Below are 18652 nucleotides of genomic sequence, written 5' to 3'. Positions count from 1 at the left end.
CACAGATGACAGGAAAACCAGACCTAATGACACCAGCAAGGTAAGGTAAACACTGCAGACAGGCAGAGACCTTTATCAGGAATTGTTCCATTTAATAACTCATGAGGGGATCCAGAAAGTCATGGACAGTGATGTACCAAAGATTACAGGAGATATCACCCTATGGAGCAGAGTTAAAATACAGGTCTGCTGAAAAGAACTGCAGAAAGAATTGATGACTCTGAAGACCTAGTCAGGAAAATGGCAAAATATTTTCAATGCAGGGGACTACAAGGCTGAGTAGACAAGAAAAGAGATGAGGCTTCAAGACAGAATGTGACTGAGTCTGAAACAGCCACTGAAGGTTCTAAAATTACGTAATAGAGAACAAAGTGACATATATATATACTCCATTCCCAGTGGCAAGCAAAAAGGAATGACTCGCGATATGCTGCAAGACAAAAATATTCCATTCAACTTTCCAGAAATACAGAGTGCACCAAGATTCAAGTATTTTGTAGAGCTCCGGTCCTTAATACAGTAAGAAGAGAGAAGATAACACTGACATGAAAAATCGTCAGCGGTGACCATTAAAGACCATGAAAACGAGGAATAATGCAACCAGCAGTCAAAGGGTAAAGGAACACGAAGCACGGACCGCCCCCGCACCGCGAGGGCGGAGCCCGATTTTAAACAGCAACTGCCCAGAGGAGGCTGAGAAGGGGCAGAGCGAGAAAGGAAGAGCCACTGACCGTGTCCAGGAGAGCGGAGGGCTCCGGCTGCGTGTCCTTGGCCGCGGGGCCGGGCGGCGGCGGAGGGAAGTTGGGGCTGAAAACCATGAGGTCGCTCTTGCCCGCGCCGTCCGCCACGCACAGGCTCCGGCTGTGGCGCTGCGAGTACGACCAGCTGCCCACTTCGCTGGCGCACACGAGCGTCGTGGGCCCGGGCCCCGACAGCACGGCCGCCCGCGGCGCCCAGCGCGACGCCCCGTACAGCACCACGGCCAGCAGGAACAGGCTCGACACCGCGCAGATGGCCACCACCAGCCACACGTTCGTCGCCGCACTCGCCGCACCAGCGCCCATCTCCGCGCCCGCCGCCGACCGCGACGACGACGACGACGATCCCGCGGCCGCGGCCAGCGCCGCCTCGGCGGCCTCCACCAGCGACACGCTGAGCGTGGCCGTGGCCGAGCGCGCCGGCTCGCCGTGGTCGCGCACCACGATCAGCAGCCGCTGGCGAGGGCCGTCCGCCTCCTCCAGCGCCCGCGCCGTGCTCACCTCGCCGCTGTAGAGCCCCACGCGGAACGGGCCCTTGCCCCGCGGCTCCCACAGCTCGTAGCGCAGCCACGCGTTGTAGCCCGAGTCGGCGTCCACGGCGCGGATCTTCGCCACCACCTGCCCCGCCGGCGCCCCCCACGCCGCCCACGCCCACAGCGTGCCCGACACCGACACCGAGCCCGCCGCCGCCGCCGCCTCGCCCGCCGCGCCGCCCGCCTCCGGCGCCGAGCCCGCAGGCGGCAGCAGCGCCGGCGCGTTGTCGTTCTCGTCCAGCACGAACAGCTGCACCGTGGCGTTGCCGCACAGCGGCGGCTCGCCCGCGTCCACCGCACGCACCTCGAACTGCAGCACCTGCAGCTCCTCGTAGTCCAAGGGCTGCAGCGCCCACAGACGCCCGCTCTCCGCGTCCACCGACACGTAGCTCGACGCCGGACGCCACCCGCCGCCCACGCCGCCCTCCCACACCGAGTAGCTCACGCGCCCGTTGCCCGCCTCGTCCGGGTCCCGCGCCCACAGCCGCGCCAGCTCCGCGCCCGCCGCGTTGTTCTCCCGCGCCAGCACCGTGTACACGGCCTGCGCGAACGCCGGCGCGTTGTCGTTCACGTCCGACACCGCCACCCGCAGCCCGCGCCTGCCGCGCAGCGCCGGCGCCCCGCCGTCCTCCGCACGCACCTCCACCTCGTACTCCGACACCCGCTCCCGGTCCAGCGCCTCGCGCAGCACCAGCGAGTACGAGCCCGCGAACGTCGCCTCCAGACCGAACGGCGACGCCGGCCACACCCAGCACCGCACGCGACCGTTCGCCCCCGAGTCCCGGTCCGACACGCTCAGCAGGGCCACCACCGTCCCCACCGACGCGTCCTCCGGCACCGGCACCGACAGCGACGTCACCCACACCTCCGGCGCGTTGTCGTTCACATCCAGCACCTCCAGTTCCACGCTGCAGTGACCTGACAGCGGGGGTGTCCCTTTATCTGTCGCTTCGATTTGCAGTTCGTGTAAACGAACGTTTTCGAAGTCCAAAGTACCCGTCAGTCTGATCTCGCCCGTCTTGGTGTCAATGGTAAAGAGTCCTTTGTTACCGATAGGAATCGAACTCAAGATGCTGTAAGAAAACTCCTTATTGCTGCCTTCGTCCGCATCCGTGGCGTTCACACGCGCCACAAACGTCCCCACCTCAGCACTCTCCGGTAGCTTCACTTTATACACTGACTGGTTGAACTGGGGCGCGTTGTCGTTTGCATCCAGCACCGAGATCACCAGCTCCGTGGTGCCCGTCAGAGACGGCCGGCCCCCGTCACTCGCCGTCAGCAACAACCGGTGAACGGGAATCGTCTCGCGGTCCAACGACTTTGCGAGCACCAGAAACAGAGACTTCCTGTTTTCATCAGAGGATTTAACATCCAGTGTAAAATGCTCGCTGGGGCTGAGTGTATAGGAGAGCTGCGCGTTCGCTCCGATATCCGCATCCGACGCGCCCTCCAGCGGGAAACGAGACCCCGGCAGAGATGACTCCGCGATGCTGAGGTTTTTCCGGGCGGCGGGGAAGATGGGGGCATTGTCGTTGATGTCGGTGACCTCCAGCTGCACATGGAAGACGCGCAGCGGCCGCTCCACCAGCACCTCCAGCCGCAGCGCGCACGGCGCGCTCTTGCCGCACAGCTCCTCCCGGTCGAGCCGCGAGCTCACCAGCAGCGCGCCGCTCGCCCCGCTCACCTCCACGCTCGCCCGCCGGCCCTGCGCCACCAGCCGCAGCCGCCGCGCCTCCGCCTCGCCCGCCTCCAGGCCCAGGTCCTGCGCCAGACGGCCCACCACCGTGCCGGCCTTGGCTTCCTCCGGCACCGAGTACCGCACCTGCCCGCCCGACAGCGCCCAGGCCGCCTGCAGCACCAGCACCCGCACCACCGCACAACAACGCTCCCCCATCGCCGCCGCCGCCGCCGCCTCTGCCGCTCTGGCTGCCGGCCCCGGCACGGGCCCCGCACGGCTCCCCGCCGCCGCCCGGACGCACCGGCTCTGCTGCCCGGCCCGCGCCGCCCCCCCGCGCTCACAGCCGGGCTCTCCGCCGCACCGGGGCGGAGCCGCCGACACGCCGTTCCTGAGCCTGCAGCGACACCGTGCGCTGCTCCGCCGCCTCACACGCTCCGCCACAGCGCCCGCGCCTCCGCTCCGTCATGGCCATCTCCTCTGCCGTCCGTTGCTCCCCTGACACTCCTTCATTTTTTTTCTTTGGGCCTTTTCCATTGTTCTCTTCTTCATCTCTTCTGCTGACTCGCGAGTCGCCTCCGGAGCCTCACTGCTGACAGAACAAGGCGGATTTACCAAGTCTCCGGCGCCACCATCAGCTCCCGAGTGCGTAATATTCTAATCGAGGCAGTCGCTGTTGGGAACCAAGTCCGACCGGCAATTAGAGGTAAGGTCAATGCGTACTACTCCTATCCTCTGCCGTTTTTTTCTTTCTCTTTTTGTCATCTCCCATTCTTAATTACCTCCTTGTGTCATTCCTCTTCTCTCCGTTTTTCTTTCTCTTCTCTTTTTTCTTATTTTCTTTTTCTCCTTTCTCTCCTTCCACCCTTTCTGTATACAGCGGTAGTGTCAGTGACATGCCATTTATGGATACTCCCTTTCCCTTTCCTTTTTCTACTGCTGCCTGCCTTCCTTCCTTCCTTCCTTCCTTCTCTTCACTGTCCTTATGCACACACATACTCTCTTCTCTCTTTGCTTCTTCTTCGTCTCCTTGATCAATGTATTTTTCCATATGATTACATCACCCTCCCCCATGAAGCACGCACATGCCAGACAAACTTCAATGAGCATGAACAACCCAGGGGAATCTTCTTCAGGAACTCAAAGCCATCACAGCCCAGCACTCCAATCCTTCTAGAACGCTGAAAAAAATATGGAGCAACCACAGTTCCCAAACACTCTTCATATACCTCGATGAAGAACTATTCTTCAAGCCTCATTTGCCACCTGTGTAATGAGTGTAAAGTTCTGGCTTCAGATTTCAGGCAGGCCAGCACAGTCAGAAACGTACAGCAAGAACATCCATCCCCAGGGGCATTACTCCCCGTGGAATGCCTCTGCGTAGCCTGATCCACAGGGCAAAGGCAACAAAGTCATGTTATCTGTGTCATTTTCTCTGAGAACACATCCCCGACTCCCAACACATCCACTCTGAGAAATTTGTTAGGGTTCCTCCTTCATCTGTGCTTCCTGCCGTTTGCTCATACTGTGTCTGGAAGCAGCAAGATAGGAATGAGAGGAGGCAGTGGTGCTCTGCTGGTCCAATAAAGGACTCATAGAACATTTCAAACTGGAAGGCACCCATAGCGATCATCAAGTCCGATTCCAAATCCAGGCACATTCGGTCAATCCAAAATGAAGATACCCTGACTAAAGACGTATAAAGGTACAATTGTCTTTCAGACTCATCTTTAGGTAGCAGCAACTTACCTGAAGCATCCCTGGCTCCTTCTTCAGGAAAGAGATACTTTCAATGGAAGTGGTTCTGAAGCACATTTTCTTGTAATGTTATCAGAGATTTCTGGGGGAGATGAATAGGGGAAAACGACCCACATTCTGCAAAAGCCTCTAAATCACTGAACAGAGCGCTAATGCTCCCTCATGCACTTTTATCACACGCAAACTCAGAGAGATCCTGCAAATCTAAGGACACTCTCCCAATGTCAACGTCAGCTTAGAAGACTGGAAAATCCATCCCTCATACTGACGGTCAGCTGCTGGAAACTCTGCTACCTGACAGCTGCCAAGACTCAGCAGTTTGCATCTCATCCACTGTTACCAACGCATTGCCAATGCAAAAGAAGAAAAAAAAAAAGATAGAACTTTTTAGTAAAAAGAGAAGAAAATTAGAAGGTCCCATTCCACCATATCAAAATGCCAGGTTTGGCAGCTTCTTGATTATGGACAGAACTTTTTCCACTGCCTATCAAGACAAGAGCAGAGATGTAAACAAGGAGAGCTTCAGAGAAGGTTGACCAAGCAAGACTGATATTTGGAAAAGCTGCTGTTTCACCAACGCTGTGATTTCAAAAGCAAGTGATCCAAGTTGTGTATGGTAGATGTCTTCATATCTGGCAGGAGCAGCATGGAGAATACAAAGGATACACAGGACTTCAGAGGATCCCAGGCAAACAACCCCAAGTGACAGGTGTCTTCACAAGGTTTTCCAGTGGAATCCTCTATACCAAGCTCGGGGAAAGGAATCTCCAGCTAAGCAGCTGGAGCTTTTCTTCCCCAATGATACTGCTTATGCCACACAGCATCTCAATCTCCTCAGTGAAGAAACTTCCCCACTCAAAGTCACCCTCCCCGTGACAGAGGGCCCAAGCAATACTCCATGCCACTTGGAAGATTCCAGCTGCAGCAGCCAAACTGCCCCACCAAAACAGCATGGCCCAGCAATAAAACCCACTCTGAGCACGACCCAGGCCTTTGCACATCCCCACCTTCCCCCACAACTGGCACAAAGAATTTATGAAGGGATGCAAAGCCACAGAACGTCTGTCAGGCTCTGTGAAATTCACCCGGAATGTTCTGTGCTTTTTCAGCAATCTCAGATGGAAACACCCCAGAACTACACATTTAGAGATGTTTAAAATTCTGTGATCAGAGTGACAGCTGTGATCCTGGTCCAGATTCATTTTGTTTTGAGAGAACCACACCAAATGCTGAAGCACAAGCACAGTCACAATATAAACTGTGGGGGAGAATTTCTATGATATAACATCAGAGCTGGGCTGCTCTGGAAGGTTTGGTGTGGCCATGCAGGTATCAGGGTTAAGTATGGCAAGGGGACACCCCATTTCTACTGAGGCTGACCCTGCAAGTACTCAAGTAGGAGAAATAAGGCACACACGGATTATACCCCCCTCCTCATCACATCCTCTTATGAATCCCACTTGACAAGCAGCAAGGTACCACCATGGCAAAATCAACAGATGAGGAAGCTACTACAGACGTCCACCCCTACACAAGGACTCCAACAAGATGAAGTGCTATCCTCACACAACGCTTTTCTCCAAATAAGAGGGAAGTGGTTCATCAAACAATATTCAGCATTGCATTTCTGCTTACCAACATCTTTGGTACAGTAATGGTGTATCAGCACAAATCTCTTTCTGTTGTGGGAGATCTTCATAATCTCAAAGGACTTCATGGCCATTTCAATATCACACAGCATCTCAAGATCCAAAAGGCCTCCAGCTCCAGAACCTTAGACCCTTGGAAATGATCCCAGGCAGAAATACTCTGCGCCCATCCTGCCTCACAGTTTTTTCCAGGCATCCTTCATTGCTCACTCTGGGACATGAGTTCTCAAGACAACCACATCATCACTTACTCTTGTCATCAGACATGGCCTTCCCAATGAATCCCACCTTCCTTGGACAAGTCTTCCCTCTGCTCAAGGTCACATCAAGAAATATCTGGGCCTTACTCTGTCGCTGCCACACTCACTTTCATAAACAGGCTACAGTTTCCTTCCACCTCACCTTTTGTGAACCCCTTCATCAATGAGAGCACCACAGAAAAACGTACAGATGTACCATATACACAGGGTCCAGCAGACTCTGCTGCTGACCTGTCATGTTTTGCAATGCTTCAGCTATCTCAGATGGAAATGGGGAAAACTGGGGAGCAATACTCTTTCTAAAGGCGATGTTGGGGCAGCTCTGAATCACAATGGCATTGATTTCATGCTCTAAGAGTGAAACCAAAATCTTGATAAGCGGGAAGACTTAGGTTTTGTTGGGGAATTATGCTTCCCTCTGGGGTTTGTTTGTTTGGGCTTTCCATTTTTTTCTTTTTCTGTTCAGAAAGTATTTCCTGGGCTCTTGAAATGACATGATTTTTAATACTTATTGTGATAGAACATCAAAAGAGGCCAGCATATTTCATGCCATTTCTATGGCCAAGAATACAAATCCACAATGGAGAGGCAGAGCATCGCAAGGACAAGAAAACTGAATTCTAACACTTACCTTGGGTCACACTCCTCTGCCTAAACAGGTAATAAGTAGAGCCAAAAGATACAGAGGAAAAGATTATAGTAAAATTCCATACTGCTTTTCCTACGTTCTTAATGAGTGTGATGATAGAACCTAAATGCAGAATTGTTATTTCCACAGGGAGCCAAAAATCTGAAGTCCCGAGTGTAATTTTGTGTCACATCTCTTGCAATGAAAATGAAAGAGGATAGTGTTCAATAATAATCCAGACCTAATACCAATATGGTCAGAAGCCAGCAAAGGCATTAAGTCAATACATAGTGATTGGGGGACTGTCGCCACCACAGTGTCTCTTGTATTCCTGCACCAAGCTCACACTGAAACCCTACACGCCAGCAAGCAAGAAAGTTGCCTGCAAAGCTGGAACATCGGGGCACCGCTCATTGTAATCAACAGTAATTTAATTCTCGAGTACTGCCCAACGCAGCAACACTCAGCTGCGGATGGTAAGTGATCTGGGGTGCCATAATAATCTTATTTCGGCTTCCACACACCAAGAAATTGCCAGGAGGGACACGGCGGTGGATGGAAAGGTCCCTTTAATATCCTTCAACACCCACTGCCCTCAGGCTGCGGGGGCGGAGCCCAGCTACAAGTAGCAACTACACAGGGGTGGCAGACAATAGGCAGAGGAGAAAAGAGGCGGCGGACGAAAGGGTGAGAGCAAGGGAGGGCCACTGACCGTGTCCAGGAGAGCGGAGGGCTCCGGCTGCGTGTCCTTGGCCGCGGGGCCGGGCGGCGGCGGAGGGAAGTTGGGGCTGAAAACCATGAGGTCGCTCTTGCCCGCGCCGTCCGCCACGCACAGGCTCCGGCTGTGGCGCTGCGAGTACGACCAGCTGCCCACTTCGCTGGCGCACACGAGCGTCGTGGGCCCGGGCCCCGACAGCACGGCCGCCCGCGGCGCCCAGCGCGACGCCCCGTACAGCACCACGGCCAGCAGGAACAGGCTCGACACCGCGCAGATGGCCACCACCAGCCACACGTTCGTCGCCGCACTCGCCGCACCAGCGCCCATCTCCGCGCCCGCCGCCGACCGCGACGACGACGACGACGACGATCCCGCGGCCGCGGCCAGCGCCGCCTCGGCGGCCTCCACCAGCGACACGCTGAGCGTGGCCGTGGCCGAGCGCGCCGGCTCGCCGTGGTCGCGCACCACGATCAGCAGCCGCTGGCGAGGGCCGTCCGCCTCCTCCAGCGCCCGCGCCGTGCTCACCTCGCCGCTGTAGAGCCCCACGCGGAACGGGCCCTTGCCCCGCGGCTCCCACAGCTCGTAGCGCAGCCACGCGTTGTAGCCCGAGTCGGCGTCCACGGCGCGGATCTTCGCCACCACCTGCCCCGCCGGCGCCCCCCACGCCGCCCACGCCCACAGCGTGCCCGACACCGAACCCGAGCCCGCCGCCGCCGCCGCCGCCGCCGCCTCGCCCGCCACGCCGCCCGCCTCCGGCGCCGAGCCCGCAGGCGGCAGCAGCGCCGGCGCGTTGTCGTTCTCGTCCAGCACGAACAGCTGCACCGTGGCGTTGCCGCACAGCGGCGGCTCGCCCGCGTCCACCGCACGCACCTCGAACTGCAGCACCTGCAGCTCCTCGTAGTCCAAGGGCTGCAGCGCCCACAGACGCCCGCTCTCCGCGTCCACCGACACGTAGCTCGACGCCGGACGCCACCCGCCGCCCACGCCGCCCTCCCACACCGAGTAGCTCACGCGCCCGTTGCCCGCCTCGTCCGGGTCCCGCGCCCACAGCCGCGCCAGCTCCGCGCCCGCCGCGTTGTTCTCCCGCGCCAGCACCGTGTACACGGCCTGCGCGAACGCCGGCGCGTTGTCGTTCACGTCCGACACCGCCACCCGCAGCCCGCGCCTGCCGCGCAGCGCCGGCGCCCCGCCGTCCTCCGCACGCACCTCCACCTCGTACTCCGACACCCGCTCCCGGTCCAGCGCCTCGCGCAGCACCAGCGAGTACGAGCCCGCGAACGTCGCCTCCAGACCGAACGGCGACGCCGGCCACACCCAGCACCGCACGCGACCGTTCGCCCCCGAGTCCCGGTCCGACACGCTCAGCAGGGCCACCACCGTCCCCACCGACGCGTCCTCCGGCACCGGCACCGACAGCGACGTCACCCACACCTCCGGCGCGTTGTCGTTCACGTCCAGCACCTCCAACACCACCTTGCAGTGACCCGACAGTGGGGGTGTCCCCTTATCTATCGCGTCCACTTGCATGCGGTAGAGACCAACATTCTCAAAGTCTAAGTCATCCCTAAGCCGGATCTCTCCGCTTTTTCTGTCAATTCTGAAAACGTCTCTTCCGTCCTGCGGGGACAGGATCTGGAGCGAATAGGAGATATTACTGTTCGATCCTTCATCCAAATCTGTGGCATTTAGTCTGATCACCAAAGTGCCGAGTTCTGCATTTTCCGGCAGCTGCACTTTATACACTGACTGGTTGAACTGAGGAGCATTGTCGTTAGTGTCCAGCACCGAGATCACCAGCTCCATGGTGCCCGTCAGAGACGGCCGGCCCCCGTCACTCGCCGTCAGCACCAACCGGTGAACGGGAATCGTCTCGCGGTCCAGAGATTTCCGGAGCACCAGGAATAAGGACTCACCGTCCTCCTCGGTTCTCTGTAAATCCAGGGAGAAGTGCTCGCTGGGACTGAGTGTATAGGAGAGCTGCGCGTTCGCTCCGATATCCGCATCCGACGCGCCCTCCAGCGGGAAACGAGACCCCGGCAGAGTGGTCCATTCCGCGATGCTGAGGTTTTTTCGGGCGGCGGGGAAGATGGGGGCATTGTCGTTGATGTCGGTGACCTCCAGCTGCACATGGAAGACGCGCAGCGGCCGCTCCACCAGCACCTCCAGCCGCAGCGCGCACGGCGCGCTCTTGCCGCACAGCTCCTCCCGGTCGAGCCGCGAGCTCACCAGCAGCGCGCCGCTCGCCCCGCTCACCTCCACGCTCGCCCGCCGGCCCTGCGCCACCAGCCGCAGCCGCCGCGCCTCCGCCTCGCCCGCCTCCAGGCCCAGGTCCTGCGCCAGACGGCCCACCACCGTGCCGGCCTTGGCTTCCTCCGGCACCGAGTACCGCACCTGCCCGCCCGACAGCGCCCAGGCCGCCTGCAGCACCAGCACCCGCACCACCGCACAACAACGCTCCCCCATCGCCGCCGCCGCCGCCGCCTCTGCCGCTCTGGCTGCCGGCCCCGGCACGGGCCCCGCACGGCTCCCCGCCGCCGCCCGGACGCACCGGCTCTGCTGCCCGGCCCGCGCCGCCCCCCCGCGCTCACAGCCGGGCTCTCCGCCGCACCGGGGCGGAGCCGCCGACACGCCGTTCCTGAGCCTGCAGCGACACCGTGCGCTGCTCCGCCGCCTCACACGCTCCGCCACAGCGCCCGCGCCTCCGCTCCGTCATGGCCATCTCCTCTGCCGTCCGTTGCTCCCCTGACACTCCTTCATTTTTTTTCTTTGGGCCTTTTCCATTGTTCTCTTCTTCATCTCTTCTGCTGACTCGCGAGTCGCCTCCGGAGCCTCACTGCTGACAGAACAAGGCGGATTTACCAAGTCTCCGGCGCCACCATCAGCTCCCGAGTGCGTAATATTCTAATCGAGGCAGTCGCTGTCGGGAACCAAGTCCGACCGGCAATTAGAGGTAAGGTCAATGCGTACTACTCCTATCCTCTGCCGTTTTTTTCTTTCTCTTTTTGTCATCTCCCATTCTTAATTACCTCCTTGTGTCATTCCTCTTCTCTCCGTTTTTCTTTCTCTTCTCTTTTTTCTTATTTTCTTTTTCTCCTTTCTCTCCTTCCACCCTTTCTGTATACAGCGGTAGTGTCAGTGACATGCCATTTATGGATACTCCCTTTCCCTTTCCTTTTTCTACTGCTGCCTGCCTGCCTTCCTTCCTTCCTTCCTTCTCTTCACTGTCCTTATGCACACACATACTCTCTTCTCTCTTTGCTTCTTCTTCGTCTCCTTGATCAATGTATTTTTCCATATGATTACATCACCCTCCCCCATGAAGCACGCACATGCCAGACAAACTTCAATGAGCATGAACAACCCAGGGGAATCTTCTTCAGGAACTCAAAGCCATCACAGCCCAGCACTCCAATCCTTCTAGAACGCTGAAAAAAATATGGAGCAACCACAGTTCCCAAACACTCTTCATATACCTCGATGAAGAACTATTCTTCAAGCCTCATTTGCCACCTGTGTAATGAGTGTAAAGTTCTGGCTTCAGATTTCAGGCAGGCCAGCACAGTCAGAAACGTACAGCAAGAACATCCATCCCCAGGGGCATTACTCCCCGTGGAATGCCTCTGCGTAGCCTGATCCACAGGGCAAAGGCAACAAAGTCATGTTATCTGTGTCATTTTCTCTGAGAACACATCCCCGACTCCCAACACATCCACTCTGAGAAATTTGTTAGGGTTCCTCCTTCATCTGTGCTTCCTGCCGTTTGCTCATACTGTGTCTGGAAGCAGCAAGATAGGAATGAGAGGAGGCAGTGGTGCTCTGCTGGTCCAATAAAGGACTCATAGAACATTTCAAACTGGAAGGCACCCATAGCGATCATCAAGTCCGATTCCAAATCCAAGCACATTCGGTCAATCCAAAATGAAGATACCATGACTAAAGACGTATAAAGGTACAATTGTCTTTCAGACTCATCTTTAGGTAGCAGCAACTTACCTGAAGCATCCCTGGCTCCTTCTTCAGGAAAGAGATACTTTCAATGGAAGTGGTTCTGAAGCACATTTTCTTGTAATGTTATCAGAGATTTCTGGGGGAGATGAATAGGGGAAAACGACCCACATTCTGCAAAAGCCTCTAAATCACTGAACAGAGCGCTAATGCTCCCTCATGCACTTTTATCACACGCAAACTCAGAGAGATCCTGCAAATCTAAGGACACTCTCCCAATGTCAACGTCAGCTTAGAAGACTGGAAAATCCATCCCTCATACTGACGGTCAGCTGCTGGAAACTCTGCTACCTGACAGCTGCCAAGACTCAGCAGTTTGCATCTCATCCACTGTTACCAACGCATTGCCAATGCAAAAGAAGAAAAAAAAAAAAAGATAGAACTTTTTAGTAAAAAGAGAGAAGAAAACTAGAAGGTCCCATTCCACCATATCAAAATGCCAGGTTTGGCAGCTTCTTGATTATGGACAGAACTTTTTCCACTGCCTATCAAGACAAGAGCAGAGATGTAAACAAGGAGAGCTTCAGAGAAGGTTGACCAAGCAAGACTGATATTTGGAAAAGCTGCTGTTTCACCAACGCTGTGTTTTCAAAAGCAAGTGATCCAAGTTGTGTATGGTAGATGTCTTCATATCTGGCAGGAGCAGCATGGAGAATACAAAGGATACACAGGACTTCAGAAGGACCTGAGAGGATCCCAGGCAAACAACCCCAAGTGACAGGTGTCTTCACAAGGTTTTCCAGTGGAATCCTCTATACCAAGCTCGGGGAAAGGAATCTCCAGCTAAGCAGCTGGAGCTTTTCTTCCCCAATGACACTGCTTATGCCACACAGCATCTCAATCTCCTCAGTGAAGAAACTTCCCCACTCAAAGTCACCCTCCCCGTGACAGAGGGCCCAAGCAATACTCCATGCCGCTTGGAAGATTCCAGCTGCAGCAGCCAAACTGCCCCACCAAAACAGCATGGCCCAGCAATAAAACCCACTCTGAGCACGACCCAGGCCTTTGCACATCCCCACCTTCCCCCACAACTGGCACAAAGAATTTATGAAGGGATGCAAAGCCACAGAATGTCTGTCAGGCTCTGTGAAATTCACCCGGAATGTTCTGTGCTTTTTCAGCAATCTCAGATGGAAACACCCCAGAACTACACATTTAGAGATGTTTAAAATTCTGTGATCAGAGTGACAGCTGTGATCCTGGTCCAGATTCATTTTGTTTTGAGAGAACCACACCAAATGCTGAAGCACAAGCACAGTCACAATATAAACTGTGGGGGAGAATTTCTATGATATAACATCAGAGCTGGGCTGCTCTGGAAGGTTTGGTGTGGCCATGCAGGTATCAGGGTTAAGCATGGCAAGGGGACACCCCATTTCTACTGAGGCTGACCCTGCAAGTACTCAAGTAGGAGAAATAAGGCACACACGGATTATACCCCCCTCCTCATCACATCCTCTTATGAATCCCACTTGACAAGCAGCAAGGTACCACCATGGCAAAATCAACAGATGAGGAAGCTACTACAGATGTCCACCCCTACACAAGGACTCCAACAAGATGAAGTGCTATCCTCACACAACGCTTTTCTCCAAATAAGAGGGAAGTGGTTCATCAAACAATATTCAGCATTGCATTTCTGCTTACCAACATCTTTGGTACAGTAATGGTGTATCAGCACAAATCTCTTTCTGTTGTGGGAGATCTTCATAATCTCAAAGGACTTCATGGCCATTTCAATATCACACAGCATCTCAAGATCCAAAAGGCCTCCAGCTCCAGAACCTTAGACCCTTGGAAATGATCCCAGGCAGAAATACTCTGCGCCCATCCTGCCTCACAGTTTTTTCCAGGCATCCTTCATTGCTCACTCTGGGACATGAGTTCTCAAGACAACCACATCATCACTTACTCTTGTCATCAGACATGGCCTTCCCAATGAATCCCACCTTCCTTGGACAAGTCTTCCCTCTGCTCAAGGTCACATCAAGAAATATCTGGGCCTTACTCTGTCGCTGCCACACTCACTTTCATAAACAGGCTACAGTTTCCTTCCACTTCACCTTTTGTGAACCCCTTCATCAATGAGAGCACCACAGAAAAACGTACAGATGTACCATATACACAGGGTCCAGCAGACTCTGCTGCTGACCTGTCATGTTTTGCAATGCTTCAGCTATCTCAGATGGAAATGGGGAAAACTGGGGAGCAATACTCTTTCTAAAGGCGATGTTGGGGCAGCTCTGAATCACAATGGCATTGATTTCATGCTCTAAGAGTGAAACCAAAATCTTGATAAGCGGGAAGATTTAGGTTTTGTTGGGGAATTATGCTTCCCTCTGGGGTTTGTTTGTTTGGGCTTTCCATTTTTTTCTTTTTCTGTTCAGAAAGTATTTCCTGGGCTCTTGAAATGACATGATTTTTAATACTTATTGTGATAGAACATCAAAAGAGGCCAGCATATTTCATGCCATTTCTATGGCCAAGAATACAAATCCACAATGGAGAGGCAGAGCATCGCAAGGACAAGAAAACTGAATTCTAACACTTACCTTGGGTCACACTCCTCTGCCTAAACAGGTAATAAGTAGAGCCAAAAGATACAGAGGAAAAGATTATAGTAAAATTCCATACTGCTTTTCCTACGTTCTTAATGAGTGTGATGATAGAACCTAAATGCAGAATTGTTATTTCCACAGGGAGCCAAAAATCTGAAGTCCCGAGTGTAATTTTGTGTCACATCTCTTGCAATGAAAATGAAAGAGGATAGTGTTCAATAATAATCCAGACCTAATACCAATATGGTCAGAAGCCAGCAAAGGCATTAAGTCAATACATAGTGATTGGGGGACTGTCGCCACCACAGTGTCTCTTGTATTCCTGCACCAAGCTCACACTGAAACCCTACACGCCAGCAAGCAAGAAAGTTGCCTGCAAAGCTGGCACCTCGGGGCACCGCTCATTGTAATCAGCAGTAATTTAATTCTCGAGTACTGCCCAACGCAGCAACACTCAGCTGCGGATGGTAAGTGATCTGGGGTGCCATAATAATCTTATTTCGGCTTCCACACACCAAGAAATTGCCAGGAAGGACACGGCGGTGGATGGAAAGGTCCCTTTAATATCCTTCAACACCCACTGCCCTCAGGCTGCGGGGGCGGAGCCCAGCTACAAGTAGCAACTACACAGGGGTGGCAGACAATAGGCAGAGGAGAAAAGAGGCGGCGGACGAAAGGGTGAGAGCAAGGGAGGGGCACTGACCGTGTCCAGGAGAGCGGAGGGCTCCGGCTGCGTGTCCTTGGCCGCGGGGCCGGGCGGCGGCGGAGGGAAGTTGGGGCTGAAAACCATGAGGTCGCTCTTGCCCGCGCCGTCCGCCACGCACAGGCTCCGGCTGTGGCGCTGCGAGTACGACCAGCTGCCCACTTCGCTGGCGCACACGAGCGTCGTGGGCCCGGGCCCCGACAGCACGGCCGCCCGCGGCGCCCAGCGCGACGCCCCGTACAGCACCACGGCCAGCAGGAACAGGCTCGACACCGCGCAGATGGCCACCACCAGCCACACGTTCGTCGCCGCACTCGCCGCACCAGCGCCCATCTCCGCGCCCGCCGCCGACCGCGACGACGACGACGACGATCCCGCGGCCGCGGCCAGCGCCGCCTCGGCGGCCTCCACCAGCGACACGCTGAGCGTGGCCGTGGCCGAGCGCGCCGGCTCGCCGTGGTCGCGCACCACGATCAGCAGCCGCTGGCGAGGGCCGTCCGCCTCCTCCAGCGCCCGCGCCGTGCTCACCTCGCCGCTGTAGAGCCCCACGCGGAACGGGCCCTTGCCCCGCGGCTCCCACAGCTCGTAGCGCAGCCACGCGTTGTAGCCCGAGTCGGCGTCCACGGCGCGGATCTTCGCCACCACCTGCCCCGCCGGCGCCCCCCACGCCGCCCACGCCCACAGCGTGCCCGACACCGAACCCGAGCCCGCCGCCGCCGCCTCGCCCGCCACGCCGCCCGCCTCCGGCGCCGAGCCCGCAGGCGGCAGCAGCGCCGGCGCGTTGTCGTTCTCGTCCAGCACGAACAGCTGCACCGTGGCGTTGCCGCACAGCGGCGGCTCGCCCGCGTCCACCGCACGCACCTCGAACTGCAGCACCTGCAGCTCCTCGTAGTCCAAGGGCTGCAGCGCCCACAGACGCCCGCTCTCCGCGTCCACCGACACGTAGCTCGACGCCGGACGCCACCCGCCGCCCACGCCGCCCTCCCACACCGAGTAGCTCACGCGCCCGTTGCCCGCCTCGTCCGGGTCCCGCGCCCACAGCCGCGCCAGCTCCGCGCCCGCCGCGTTGTTCTCCCGCGCCAGCACCGTGTACACGGCCTGCGCGAACGCCGGCGCGTTGTCGTTCACGTCCGACACCGCCACCCGCAGCCCGCGCCTGCCGCGCAGCGCCGGCGCCCCGCCGTCCTCCGCACGCACCTCCACCTCGTACTCCGACACCCGCTCCCGGTCCAGCGCCTCGCGCAGCACCAGCGAGTACGAGCCCGCGAACGTCGCCTCCAGACCGAACGGCGACGCCGGCCACACCCAGCACCGCACGCGACCGTTCGCCCCCGAGTCCCGGTCCGACACGCTCAGCAGGGCCACCACCGTCCCCACCGACGCGTCCTCCGGCACCGGCACCGACAGCGACGTCACCCACACCTCCGGCGCGTTGTCGTTCACGTCCAGCACCTCCAGCACCACCTTGCAGTGACCCGGCAGTGGAGGCGTCCCCTTATCAGTCACCTTAATGTGTAGGTCATATAAAGTAACTGTCTCGAAGTCCAGGGCGCCCATCAGTCTGATCTCCCCAGTATTTGCATCGATGGCGAATAAATCTGTGGCCGACGGTGGAACAACAGAATCAATTTCATAAATCATTTCCCCATATATTCCCAAGTCCGGGTCTGTGGCGTTCACACGCGCTACAAGCGTCATCTGTAATGCATCCTCGGGCAAACGTACGTTATACACTGACTGGTTGAATTGAGGTGCGTTGTCGTTCACATCCAGCACCAAGATCATCAGCTCCATCGTGCCCGTCAGAGACGGCCGGCCCCCGTCACTTGCCGTCAGCACCAACCGGTGAACGGGAATCGTCTCGCGGTCCAAAGGTTTCGTGAGTACCAGAAACAAGGATTTACTGCGAGAGTTACTGTTTTCTTCCTCTATTCTAAAATGCTCGCTGGGGCTGAGTGTGTAGGAGAGCTGCGCGTTCGCTCCGATATCCGCATCCGACGCGCCCTCCAGCGGGAAACGAGACCCCGGCAGAGACAGTTCCGCGATGCTGAGGTTTTTCCGGGCGGCGGGGAAGATGGGGGCATTGTCGTTGATGTCGGTGACCTCCAGCTGCACATGGAAGACGCGCAGCGGCCGCTCCACCAGCACCTCCAGCCGCAGCGCGCACGGCGCGCTCTTGCCGCACAGCTCCTCCCGGTCGAGCCGCGAGCTCACCAGCAGCGCGCCGCTCGCCCCGCTCACCTCCACGCTCGCCCGCCGGCCCTGCGCCACCAGCCGCAGCCGCCGCGCCTCCGCCTCGCCCGCCTCCAGGCCCAGGTCCTGCGCCAGACGGCCCACCACCGTGCCGGCCTTGGCTTCCTCCGGCACCGAGTACCGCACCTGCCCGCCCGACAGCGCCCAGGCCGCCTGCAGCACCAGCACCCGCACCACCGCACAACAACGCTCCCCCATCGCCGCCGCCGCCGCCGCCTCTGCCGCTCTGGCTGCCGGCCCCGGCACGGGCCCCGCACGGCTCCCCGCCGCCGCCCGGACGCACCGGCTCTGCTGCCCGGCCCGCGCCGCCCCCCCGCGCTCACAGCCGGGCTCTCCGCCGCACCGGGGCGGAGCCGCCGAGACGCCGTTCCTGAGCCTGCAGCGACACCGTGCGCTGCTCCGCCGCCTCACACGCTCCGCCACAGCGCCCGCGCCTCCGCTCCGTCATGGCCATCTCCTCGGCTTTTTCGTCTTACGGTACTTCCTTTTTCTTTTACTTCTTTTTCTTTGTCGCCTACTGTTTCCTTGTAAACATTTCTTTCTTCCTTCCTCTTTCTCGTCTGCATTTCTTTCCATATTTTTTCCCTTCAATTTTCTCTATTGAATAATTTTTATTTCCCCTCCTCTTTTCTGCCTCTTTCCTTCTTTCTTCTCTGTCTTCTTTCCTCCCCTTCCGTTTTCATTCTTACCTTTGCCTTCTTCTTCCATCCTTCTCTCTTCTTTACCCCTGCTGGCAGCTCTCCAGACGCCTCCGGTGCTCCTTCTGAGACCATAAAATTCGGAGTCATCAGCGATAATTACGGGGCTTCAGCTCCAGAACGCGCTGCTCTCACCAAAGGAGGAGGCTTTTGGGGACCAGCTCCGTTCAGCGTCTAGAGACAAACTCGGTGCATGCTGGTCAGGTCTTTTATAATCTCTACTGTTCTTTATTTCTTTCTTCGGACTTGCATGGAATCCTTCTTTTCTTCCTAATTTGTTCTACGTTTCCTTATGCTATACTCTTTATACACTTTACCTCTTCCCTTTTCTTTTTTTTCTTCCTTTTATCTTTCCTTGTTCTCCTTCACTTTATCTTCTCTTTCCTGCTCTATTTTCTTCATGTCCTTTTCCATTCCCATCCTGGTCTCTCTATTCTTATTTTCTACCTGTATCAA

The 18652-nt window shown here is 56.7% G+C and overlaps 3 protein-coding genes across 5 annotated transcripts in view; all 3 read right to left on the bottom strand.

Annotated features, from left to right (window-relative positions):
• LOC116451295 (protocadherin alpha-C1-like) overlaps positions 1–3268 on the bottom strand; it is a 92265-nt gene extending 88997 nt beyond the window's left edge. Inside the window, exon 1 of one of the 3 annotated variants that reach the window (XM_032124538.1) lies at positions 732–3268. In XM_032124538.1, coding sequence (XP_031980429.1) covers positions 732–3185 — 2454 coding nt within the window. In that variant the 5' untranslated portion in view covers positions 3186–3268. The remainder of the gene's footprint in view (positions 1–731) is intronic. The other 2 variants (XM_032124537.1, XM_032124535.1) reach the window with 2 other exon arrangements.
• Positions 3269–7815: 4547 nt separating this feature from the next.
• On the bottom strand, positions 7816–10529 carry LOC116451297 (protocadherin alpha-6-like). The gene has a single exon (XM_032124539.1). The coding sequence runs from the start codon at positions 10440–10442 to the stop codon at positions 7881–7883; it is 2562 nt and encodes an 853-aa protein (XP_031980430.1). The 5' UTR covers positions 10443–10529; the 3' UTR covers positions 7816–7880.
• A 4558-nt stretch (positions 10530–15087) lies between these two features.
• LOC116451294 (protocadherin alpha-13-like) lies at positions 15088–18031 on the bottom strand. The gene has a single exon (XM_032124534.1). The coding sequence runs from the start codon at positions 17694–17696 to the stop codon at positions 15153–15155; it is 2544 nt and encodes an 847-aa protein (XP_031980425.1). The 5' UTR covers positions 17697–18031; the 3' UTR covers positions 15088–15152.
• Positions 18032–18652: the final 621 nt, after the last annotated feature.

The sequence above is a fragment of the Corvus moneduloides genome, chromosome 15 (genome assembly GCF_009650955.1).
Source record: "Corvus moneduloides isolate bCorMon1 chromosome 15, bCorMon1.pri, whole genome shotgun sequence".
Taxonomy (NCBI): Eukaryota; Metazoa; Chordata; class Aves; order Passeriformes; family Corvidae; genus Corvus; species Corvus moneduloides.
This window is presented reverse-complemented; position numbering and strand designations above follow the sequence as displayed.